The following is a 12,134-nucleotide window of genomic DNA, read 5'->3' on the forward strand; positions in this document are numbered from 1 at the left end:
GGTGCAAAGGAGAAGGGTTCACATTTTTTGGACCATTGGAATCTCTTCTGGAGTAGAAGTGACCTGTGCAAGGAGGGCGGATTGCATCTAAATTGAGGGGACTAATATGCTGGCAGGGAGTTATACTAGAGCTGCTTGGGAGGATTTAAACTAATAAGATGGATGCGGGTGTGACCAAGGAAATGGTAAAGAAAGAGATCAATCGGAGACTGGTACAGATGGGAAAAAGGAGCAAGTCAAACAGTCAGGGCAGATAGGAACAAAGCAGAGAATTGTGGGAAAGGTAAGACTATAAAATTAAACAGCATTTATTTCAATGCAAAAGGCCTAACAGGGAAGACAGATGAACTCAGGACATTGTTAGGAACATGGGACTTGAATATCATAGCAATTACAGAGATGTGGCTCAGGGGATGGACAGGGTACAAATGCTAAAGCAATGATAGAAAGGAAGGCAAGACAGGAAGGGGAGTAGCATTTTAATAAGGGATAGCATTACAGTTGTACTGAGGGAGGATGCACTTGGCAATACACCCTGGGAAATTATTTGGGTGGAACTGAGTAACAGGAAAGGGATGATCACCTTATTGGGATTGTATTATAGGCCCCACAATAGTCAGCAGGAAATTGAGCGATAAATTTGTAAGGAGATCTCAGTTATCTGTAAGAATAGAATCGTAATCAAGTGGACGGTAGGAAGTGGTGTCAGAGAGTTAGCTTCTGGCCTCAGCGGTACAGAGGTCAGTTCACCATATTACCGCTGTGCTCCACTTTATTGGCAGGTTTAGTAAATTGGGATTGGAGCGAAGGAAGTGGAGGGCTACACTTTCTGATGGGAAGAGATAGGAGTAATTGAGAGGGATGGAGAGGCAGCAGTTTGAGATGAAGGAGTTGAGGGAGGATAGGTGGCCCGGAGGATGGACTTTGCTGGAGGTGGGAGAAGAGGTTAAAGGTAAAGAAAAAGGTAAAACAAATAGGAAAAAGAGCTTAACGTCATGACATGTGCAGAATTTGTTTATGTCTGGGTGAAACTGAATGAAAATTAGCCCTTTGCTGAAGATTGACCATTCAGCCTCAGTGAGCAGGAGGTCTGAGGGGATGGTAATGTAGTAGCTACATGGTCCTCGCTGTTAGTGAAATCAGGAGCCGGTATTCACCATCTCCCTGGACCTTGCTGAGATATTTGTATCATTGATAGCATGGATAGGGTAAATAGTCAAGATCTTTTCCTCAGGGTAGGGGAGTCCAAAACTAGAGCGCATAGGTTTAAGGTGAGAGGGAAAGATTTAAAACAGACCTAAGGGGCAACATTTTCACACACAGCATGGTGCATGGTATGGAATGAACTGCCAGAGGAAGTGGTGGATGCAGGTACAGTTACATTTAAAAGGCATCTGGATGGGTATATGAATAGAAAGGATTTACAGGGATACAGGCCAAACGCTAGCAAATGGCACTATATTAATTTAGGATATCTGGTCGGCATGGACGAGTTAGACTGAAGCGCCTGTTTTCGTGCTGTACATTTCTATGACTCTAATAATAGGGTTATTAAGGTAGGGGATTTTAACTTTCCAAACAAAGACAGGCAATGCAATAGTGTTAAGGTTTTAGATGGAGAGGTATTTGTTAAGTATGCACAAGAACATTTTCTGATTCAGTACGTGGATGCACCTACTACAGAAGGTACAGAAGGGAAATCAGGAGGGTAAAAAGGGGACATGAGATAACTTTAGCAAATAGGGTTAAGGAAAATCCAAATTTAAAAATCACAACACCAGGTTATAGTCCTTTTGAAGCACTTCAAAATAAATCTGTTGCGACTACAGTCAAGATTAGAGTGATGCTGGAAAAGCACAGCAGGTCAGGCAGGATCAGAGGAGTAGGAAAATCGAGGGAAATGAGGGCTCATTCCTGATGAACGGCTTCTGCTTGAAACGTCGATTTTCCTGCTCATCGGATCCTGCCTGATCTGCTGTGCTTTTCCAGCATCACTCTAATCTTGACTCTGATCTCCAGCATCTGCACTCCTCTCTTTCTCCCTGTTGGGACTATAACCTGCTGCTTTGTGATTTTTAACTTCGTACACCCCAGACCAACACCGACATCTCCAAATCACGAGAATCCAAATAGATTAGATAAATATATTAAGGACAAAAGGGTAACTAGGGAGAAAATATGGCTCCTCAAAGATCAGCAAGGCATCCTATGTGTGGAATGACAGGAGATGGGGGAAGATACTAAATGAGTATTTTGTATCAGTGTTTACTGTGGAGAAGAACATAGTAGATATAGAATGTGGGGAATTAGATGGCGACATCTTGAAAAATGTCCTTATTACAGAAGTGGTGGTTCTGGATATCTCAAAACGAAAGAAGTGGATAAATCCCTGAGACCTAATCAGGTGTACCCTAGAACTCTGTGGGAGGCTCGGGAAGTGGTCCTGACTCAGATATCTGTATCATCAAAAGTCATAGGTGAGATGCCAGAAGACTGGAGATTGGCTAAAATGGTGCCACTATTGAAGAAAGATGGTAAAGAAAAGCCAGGGAACTACAGACTGACATCGGTAGTGGGCAAGTTGTTGGATGGAATTCTGAGGGACAGGCTTTACATGCATTTGGAAAGGCAAGGACTGATTAGGGATAATCAACCTGATTGAGTCTTCAGAAGTAGTAACGAAGAGGGCTGATGAGGGCAGAATGGTGGACGTGGTGTGTATGGACTTCAGTAAGGTGTTCAACAAGATGTTTGATTTAGTTGTAGGTGAACACTTTGGAGAGTGTGACCATAATTCAGTTACCTTTAGTTTAGCGATGGAAAGCGATAGGTACATGCCACAGGTCTAGAGTTATCGAAGGAGCAAGGGCAATTATAATGCGATTAGGCAAGAATTAGGATGCATAGAATGGGGTAGCGTAATGCAGGGGATGCAGACAATCGAAATGTGGAGCTGGTTTAAGGAACAGATATTGCATGTTCTTGATAGTATGTCCTTGTCAGGCAGGGAAGAAGTGATAAGGTAAGGGAGCCGCGGTTTACTACAGAAATTGCATCTCTTGTTAAGAAGAATGGAGGAGGCTTGTTTGTTGATGAGGCAAGCTGGTACAGAACAGGCGATGGAGGGTTACAGATCAGCTAGGAAGGATTTCAAGAGAGGGTTAAAAAGAGCAAAGAGAGGACACGAGCAGTCTTTAGCAAATAGAATAAAGGAGAACCCTAAAGCTTTCTATAGGTATGTGAAGAATAAAAGGATGATTAGGGTTGAAATACAGCCAGTCAAAGACAGAGTGGGAAGTTGAATGTGGACCCTGTAGAGATCGGAGAGGTGCTAAATGAACATTTCTCTTCGGTGTTCAATCAGGAAAAGGAGAAAATTGTAGAGGAGAAGAATGAGGTACGAGGCATTAGACTAAAAAGGATCGAAGTTAGTTACACGAGTGTTATCAATTCTAGAAGGAGTGAAAGGAGACAAGTCCCCTGGGCCCGATGGGATTTATCCAAGGATTCTCTGGGAAGCTAGGGAGGAGATAGCAGAGTCTTTGATATTTGAGTCGTCATTGTCTACAGGTTTAGTACCAGAGGAGTGGAGGATTGCAAATGTTGTGCCCTTGTTCAAGAAGGGCAACATAGATGACCCAGGTAATTACAGACTAGTGAACCTTACTTCTGTTGTAGGAAAAGTTTTGGAAAGGATTACAACTCCCTCGTTAGGTCCACGTTCACCCCCTCCCCCCCGCCAACCACAACAAAGATAGAACCCTCCTGGTCTTCACCTCGCACCCCACCAATCTCCAGATACAATGCATCATCCTCAGTCATTTCCGCCACCTATAGTCAGACCCCACCACCAAATATATTTCTCTTGCCACCCTATTAGCATTCTGCAGAGACCATTCCGCCTACAACTCCCTCGTTAGGTCCACATTCACCCCCTCCCCTCCCCACCTTCCACTTGCATCACCTTCCCTTGTCACCGCAAGAGGTGTAGAACCTGTGCCACACTAGCCCCCCTCACTCCCATCCAAGGCCTCAAAGGATCCTTTCACATCCAGCAGAGATTTTCCTGCACATCCAAAGACCTCATCCACTGTGTCCATTGCTCCCGATGTGGTCTCCCCGACATTGGAGAGACCAGGACGCCAACATGCGGAACAGTTCAGGGGACATCCTTATGACACGCGCAACAAACAACCCCACCGCCCTGTGGCTGACCCCCTCATACTCCGCCAAGGACATGCAAGTCCTGGGCCTCCTCCACTGCCAAATCCAAGCCAACTAACACCTGGAGGAGGAATACCTCAACTTTTGCCTTGGGACCTTCCAACTACATGGCATTAACTGTCAATTTCACCAGGTTCCTCATCTCCCCATCCCCCACCTTATCCCAGATGCAACCCTCCAACTCAGCACTGCCCTCCTGAACTATCCGACCGGCCCATCTTCTTTCCCACCTACTAACTCCACTCTCTGCTCCATACCATCACCATCACCCCCCACCTTCCTTCATCTACCTATCGCCTACCAAGCTACTTCTCCCCCCCCCACCCCCAGCTCCATCCCCCCTTCCCATTTATCTGTCAGCCACTTGGCGCTCCCCCCTCCAACATTCCTGAAGAAGGGCTTATGCCTGAAACATCAACTCTCTTGCTCATTCAATTCTGCCTGACCTGCTGAACCTTTCCAGCGCCACACCTTTTGACTCTGATCTCCAGCATCTGCAGTTTCACTTTCTCCTGGACAGAACGTATGTTGGGAAGATATTTCCACTGGTAGTAGAGACAAGGACCTGTGGGCACAGCCTTAAAGGGAAGACCTTTTAGAATGGAGACGAGGAGAAACTTCTTCAGCTAGAGAATGGTGAAATCTCTGGAATTCACTCCCACAGAAGGCTATGGAGACTGGGTTATTGAGTAAATTTAAGACAGAGATAGATACATTCTTGATTGTCAAGGGGATAAGGGTTATAGGGTGAAAGCGGGAGAATGAGATTGAGAAACTTATCAGCCAGGATTGAATGGCGGAGCAGGCTCAATGGGCCGAATGGCCTAATATTTGCACGCATGTTTTATGGTCTTAGGAGGCGGTGCAGGACGTCTTAAAACACAGAAAGATGGATAAGTCCCGGGACTCGATCAGGTGTACCCTCAGACTTTGTAGGAAGCTAGAAAGTGAATGCAGGGCCCCTTGCTGAGATACTTGTATCATCGATAGCTGCAGGTGCGTTGCTGGAAGACTGGAGGTTGGCTAATGTTATGCCACTATTTAATCAATTTAAGAAAAAGCCAGGGAACCACAGACTGGTGAGCCTGACATCAGTGGTGGGAACGTAGTTGGAAGGGATCCTGAGAGACAGGATATTACATATATTTGGATAGGCAATGACTGATTAGGAAAAGTCAACATGGCTTTGAGTGTGGGAAATAGTATTGTACTAATGTAATTGAATTTTGTTTAAGAAGTAACAAAGAGGATTGATGAAGGCAGAGTGGTGGGCGTGATCTATATGGACTTCAGTAAAGCGTTCAACAAGGTTCCGTATGGTACATTGGTTAGCAAGGTTAGATCTTTGGAATACAGGGAGAACTAGCCATTTGGATACAGAACTGGCTTGAAGGTAGGAAACAGAGGGTGGTGGTGGAGGGTTGCTTTTCAGATTGGAGGCCTGTGACAAGCAGTGTGCCATAAGGATTGGTGCTACGTCCACTGCTTTTTGTCATTTATATAAATGATTTGGTTGTGAACATAGGAGGTATGGTTAGTAAGTCTGCAGATGACACCAAAACTGCAGATGTAGTGGACAGAGGTAGTTCAGAGTACATCAGGATTTTGATCAGATGGGCCAATGGGCCAAGGAGTGGCAGATGGAGTTTAATTTAGATAAATGTGAGGTGCTGCTTTTTGGAAAGACAAATCAGGGCAGGACTTATACACTTAATAGTAAGGTTCTGGGTAGTGTTGCTGAAAAAAGGAGAGACCTTGGAATGCAGGTTCATAGTTCCTTTGAAACTGGAGTCGCAGTTAGGTAAGACAGTGAAGGTGGTGTTTGGTATACATGCTTTAATTGGTTGGTGCATTGAGTATATGGGTTGGGAGGTTATGTGGCAGACATTTCTTTTATTCATTCATGGGATGAGGGCATCTCTGGTTAGGCAGCATTTATTGCCCATCCCTAATTGCCCAATGGGTAATTACACATCAACCACAATGCTGTGGGTCTGCAGTTAGATGTAGGCCAGACCAGAGAAGGAAGACAGTCTCCTTCCCTAAAGAATATTAATGAACCAGATGGGTATTTCTGACAATCAACAATGGATTCGTGATCATTAGATTCTTCATTCCAGATATTTATTGAATTCAAATTCCACTACCTGCCGTAGCAAGATTCTAACCCGGTTCCCCAGAAAATGATCTAGGTTTCTGAATTAACAGCCACTGCCTCTCCCACTTGGTTAGGCTACCTTTCGAGTATTGTGTGCTATTCTGGTCTTCCCCCCAAAGAAACACTGTTGAGGAACTTGAACCATTCAGAAAAGATTTATAAGGATTTTGCCAGGGTTCGAGGGTCTGAGCTACAGGGAGAGGCTGAGCAGTCTGGGGCTATTTTCCCTGGAGCACTGGATGCCGGGTGGGGGGGGGCTGATCTTATAGAAATTTATAAAATCATGAGAGGCATGGATAAGGTAAATAGATAGTCTTGGGGTGGGGACATCCAAAGCTAAAGGGCATAGGTTTAGTATGAAAGGGGAAAGATGTAAAAAGGACCTAAGGGGCAACATTTTTCATGCAGCGCGTGGTGTGTTTATGGCATGAGCTGCCAGAGGAACTGATGGAGGCTGGTACAATTACAACATTTAAAAGGCATCTGGATAATTTATATGAATAGGAAGGGTTTAGAGGGATACAGGCTAAATACTAGCAAGTGGGACTAAATTAATTTAAGATATTTGGTCAGCATGAACAACTTGGAATGGAAGGTCTGTTTCCATGCTGTACAGCTCTATGACTAATTAAAACAATAGCAGTTTGAAAACTAAGGATATTGATCCACATAATTTTTTCTCACCGAATAAAACCTCTTGTCTAGAATTGCTGCAACCTTATGATTTAATTGCATTCACGTGTCTGTCAGAAGAGAATTTCAGCATTTTGTACCAACAGTATTAAGGGAACAATAATAAAATCCCAAGTTGGGTGATATATAAATTGGAGGGGAACTTGCAGGTGGTGTCATTTCCATGCTATCAAAAGGAGAATAGCCAAGTTTCTGCAATGCAACTAGCAGGTGGTACATATTGCAGCCACAGTGTATCCAGTGTTGGATGGAGTGAATGCTGAGAGTTTGAATGGGTTATCAATCAAGCGGAAGCATTATCCCAAACATTATCCATACAAATCTTTTCAGTGTGCATTCTGTAAAGTCGAAAGTCTTGCTCATCAATCATTTATTTGCTCGCCAACCTCTTGGTTGCCTGCCTCATTTAAAAGTCCTTGTCCACATTTGAACAACCACTCCTATATACCTCCACAAGCCCCCAACACTACTGCCTTGCTTCATCCTTAGCCCCCAACCAATACTCCTGTCTTGCTTCATCCTACCATCCTATCTCTGTAACCTCACTTCATTCACTGAGGTTGTCAAAAATTTCAGATCATTTCCCTCTACATTCTGAAACTGTTTTGTTATGCACTTGGCCTTGTAAATATACATTATCTTTCACAACAGATGTACAAGCTATTTTCACAAACAACTGGAAGAAACCGAATTATATACTATTGCTTTTTGGATTTGAAATTACAATTGACGGGACTCATACCTGCAAATAAAAATTCTAAATATTACTTTAAATTATTTTGGTCTTAAAGGGTATGCTTCAATTTCAAATCATTCTATGTGAAGAACGCATTTTGTGCTTACTCATAGTTTTATTGCTCCGATGAACTTACCACTGGACGTCTGTATCATCTAATTTCTTTTCTGTTGAAGGTGTCTGTTTAACTGGAGATTTGTTGTCACTTTCAGTTGGACCAGCAGACTCCACCGTAGCAAGCAAACATGATGACTGAATAGTGACGTTTCCCCCTTGCTCTCCACTAGCAGTTATGCCACTGCTGCTGTTGCCATTGTCATTGCTACTGGCCCCACCAAAACTAACAACACTATATAGTGAGGTGGTAACTGGACAGAAGCTTTCTGATTTGGAACCACTTTGCCTTGCTTCACGCTGCCTTTTACGATATTCCAATAAAGACACCTGCATTACAAAAAACAACTATAAGTGTCATTCACATTGTTTAATAAAAATTGCTCTACTTTAAAAATACAAATAATATTTCTTCCTTCAATTTGTGTTACAAATATGCCATAAATCTGCATGCTTGAATTATACGGAGCATTTTGTATTAAGCAATTCTGAAAGCAATTCTGTTAACTTTGATCCTGGACACTTACTTTCTTCTTTTGCGGTGGATTTTGTGGAATACAGCTTCCCTCTGTCATACTGTCCCCATTAATCCCCTTGCCAAAGTTGATCATGCCATCCTCAGCGCAGTAATAACCAACTCCTTCCGAAAATGATAGTCTGTTGTCCTCCTGAAGCATTTTTGACTCGCTTGCTCTGAAGCCACCTCCTACCTCCAACTGATGCGAAGGTGTCAGATCCCGAAGATTGGAATTCAAAGGAGAGAAATTTAAGCTGGGTCGTTCTGGGCTTTTCATCCATGAGGAGTAAATATTACCCATTCCACTGTAAATAGGTTCTGATTGGCTGTTTGTATCAGTCCGATCATGGTGAACAGGGCAATCTAAATCTTTGTGCCGTGCATGCTGTTCACATGCTTCATGTCCTGTCTGGAGTTCTGATACAGATTCAATGCCACTGATGCACTGGCTAATTTCTGCCCTGCTCCTTGGGCTAACATCTCCTATAGTCTTTGTATCATGTAGTCCCATTTCTGTTAGGCTGGAGCTCCTTAAAGAATTCAGTGCTAAGAGGGAGGATACCCTGTCAGAAGTCTGCAAGTAAAAAAAATTAAGATAATGACAATTTAATTTTGTGCTATCAAATTCAATCACTCTTTATAAAGAGATTTCTCAATCAAGAAATTGCATATCAGAAATATAGGATGAAATACATATAAACATAACAAAACAAATGAATTTGAAAAAGGACAGAACAAGGTAAATCTGAAGAATTGTGGAAAACAAAGATTTTCTTTCCCTGACAAATATTATTCTGTACGTAAGTTATAATTCTCATGCACTACAACAGTGCATGTGGTGTTAAACGATTTCAGCAAATTTAATTTTATGCCATTTTAAAGGAAGATTCAATCAACTTGTCTAGATTTGCCTTACCTTGATTGCCAAAGGGCTCAAAGGTTACAGGAAAAAAGTGGGAGAATGGGGTTGAAAAGCTTATCAGCCATAGCTATACGGCAGAACAGACTCAATGGGCCCAATGACCTAATTGCTGCTCCTACGTCTTACGATTTATTTTACACCAGATTGATTAAACAATTTGTTTGCTAGTGGTTGCATTGCTGTGACCTCTCGCCTTCATCATTTTCTGTTCACCCTTTAGAAGATGAAGTACAGCTTTAGAGGGCGATAACCTACTTGAAATACACTTTTCTCTATTTTAAGAGTCAGATCAAAATTCTTCATTCCAGTTGGGAAGGACAGTGGGATTGAAGGGAATGCACGAGAGAATTTGAATACTATTTGTGAGTACGAGCAAGTGCCAAGGGAAGTCCCAGATGTGCCGTATTGAAGGGGAAGGTCATTATCTTAAAAACTATAAAGATGATCAGGATGCAGACTCAGAGGTCAACCTACAAAGGCAAACTTCTTGTCATGGATCTGCAGTAGTTAAAGATATTACATTGTTTGTCTCGGAGCTTTAATATATCTGAGACTATGGATGGATTGTGTTCCATGAACGCATTAAAATTGTAACAGTTGAAAGATGCAGGCTTGCCTATTTGGTAAACTGTTTTGAGGTTCAGGCATCAATAGTAAATGGGATCTGTAAAAATTACAGCCATAATGTGGAAGTTTTCATGCAAATTGGTGTGTTAAAGTTTATTAGCATTGAAATACATAAAACCGTACAGCACAGAAACGGGTCCTTCAGCCTAAATTAATCCCTTCTGCCTGCCCTTGCTCTATATCCATCTATTCCTTAAGTATTCATGTGCTTATCTAAAAATCTCCAAAATGCCCCTATCGTATCTGCCTGCACCACCACCCCAGCAGCACATTCCATACTTCTATCACTCCCTGTATAAAAAAACTTGCCCCTCACATCTCCTTGGAACTTTTCCCTTCTCACCTTAAATAGACATCCCTTAGTTTTAGACATTTCAAGTCTGGAAAAAGGATTTTGACAGTCAACTCTACTTATGCACCTCATAATTGTATAGACCTCTATCAAGTCTTCCCTCTATCTCCAAAGCACCAGAGAAATAAACCTGGGATTTTCTAGCCTCTCCTTGTAATTCATACTGTCTAATCCAGGCAGTATCCTGATAAACTTCTTCAGCATCCTCTCCAAAGCCTCTATAACCTTCCTGTAACGTATTACTTGAAGATTTATAAAACTACGTGACATCCTGACTTTTGTATTCAATTCCCCGATGAATACAGGCAAGCATGCCATATACCTTCTTTACAATCCTATCTACTTGTGTGGCTACTTTCAGAGAGCTATGGAGTTGAACCCCAAGATCCATCTATACATCAATGCTGTTCAGGTTCCTGCAATTAATTATACTTTTCCTTAACATTTGGTCTCCCAAAGCGCAACCATGAATCAAATTCCATCTTTCTCCACCTATATCCTGCTGTATCCTTTGACAACTTGCTACACTCTCCAAAACGTCACCAATCTTTATCTCATCTGCAAACTTACTAACCCACCCATCTATATTTTCATCCAAGTCATTTATATATATTTCACAAACACAGGTCCCAGTACAGATCCCTGAAGAACATCTATAGTGACAGACCTCCAGCCTGAAAACCAACTTTCTACCATTACCCTCTACCATGGCCAAGTCACCGTGGACCCCACACATCTCAATCCTCTGGATGAGTCTATCATGATGGACTTCTTTGAAAGTTTTACTAAAACCGATTTAGACAACATGCACCTCTCTACCCTCAATCACCTTTGTCACCTCCTCAAAAAATTCAATCAAATTAATAAGACGTGACCTGCTCTGCACCAACCCATGCTGACTGTCCCTAATTAGGCCATACTTCTCCAAATGCGCATAGGTCCTATCCCTAAGAATTCTCTCCAATAGCTTCCCAACCACCAATGTTCTATAGTCTATAGTTTCCTGAATTATCCCCATTTCCCTTCTTAAGCTGAGGAACAACACCAGCTACTCGCCAGTCCTCCAGTCATTAATGAGGATACAAAGATCTTGGTCAAGGCCCCAGCAATCTCTTCTCTTGCCTCTCTCAATAATATGGGAAAAATACCATCAAACCTTGGGCACTTACCCAACTTAATGCTCTTCAAGGGATTCTACACTACTACTTTCTTGATCTCAAAATGGCCCAGCAAATTAGCATGCTTCACACAAATTTCACTATCCTCCATATCCTTCTCTTGAGTGATTACTGACATAAAGTACTTATTTAGGATTTCACCCATATCCTCTGCTTCCAAGCACATGTTCTCTCCTTTATCCTGGAGTGGTCCTACCTTCTCCCAGTTATCCTCTTATTATTAATTGATGTGCAAGGTTTGTAGCTCAGGTTGAGGTTTAGGGTGTAGGTTTGCTCGTTGAGCTGTAGGTTTGATATCCAGACGTTTCATTACCTGGCTAGGTAACATCATCAGTGGCGACCTCCAAGTGAAGCAAAGTTGTTGTCTCCTGCTTTCTATTTATATGTTTGTCCTGAATGGGGTTCCTAGGTGATGTGGTGATGTCATTTCCTGTTCATTTTCTGAGGGGTTGATAGATGGCATCTAGATCTAGGTGTTTGTTTATGGCGTTATGGTTGGAGTGCCAGGCCTCTAGGAATTCTCTGGCATGTCTTTGCTTAGCATGTTCCAGGACAGATGGTGTTGTCCCAGTCAACTTGGTGGTTTTTCTCATCCGTGTGTAGGGCTACGAGG

At 42.6% G+C, this 12,134-nt stretch overlaps 1 protein-coding gene across 5 annotated transcripts in view; it reads right to left on the minus strand.

Annotated features, from left to right (window-relative positions):
* The window catches only part of kmt2e (lysine (K)-specific methyltransferase 2E), a 124,982-nt gene that overhangs the window by 11,920 nt on the left and 100,928 nt on the right, over positions 1–12,134 (minus strand). For all 5 annotated transcript variants that reach the window (XM_060842798.1, XM_060842799.1, XM_060842800.1 and 2 more), the window contains 2 exons: positions 8,453–9,016; positions 7,948–8,255 (listed from right to left, as the gene is read on the minus strand). In XM_060842798.1, coding sequence (XP_060698781.1) covers positions 7,948–8,255; positions 8,453–9,016 — 872 coding nt within the window. The remainder of the gene's footprint in view (positions 1–7,947; positions 8,256–8,452; positions 9,017–12,134) is intronic.

This window comes from Hemiscyllium ocellatum, chromosome 23, assembly GCF_020745735.1.
Source record: "Hemiscyllium ocellatum isolate sHemOce1 chromosome 23, sHemOce1.pat.X.cur, whole genome shotgun sequence".
Lineage (NCBI taxonomy): Eukaryota > Metazoa > Chordata > Chondrichthyes > Orectolobiformes > Hemiscylliidae > Hemiscyllium > Hemiscyllium ocellatum.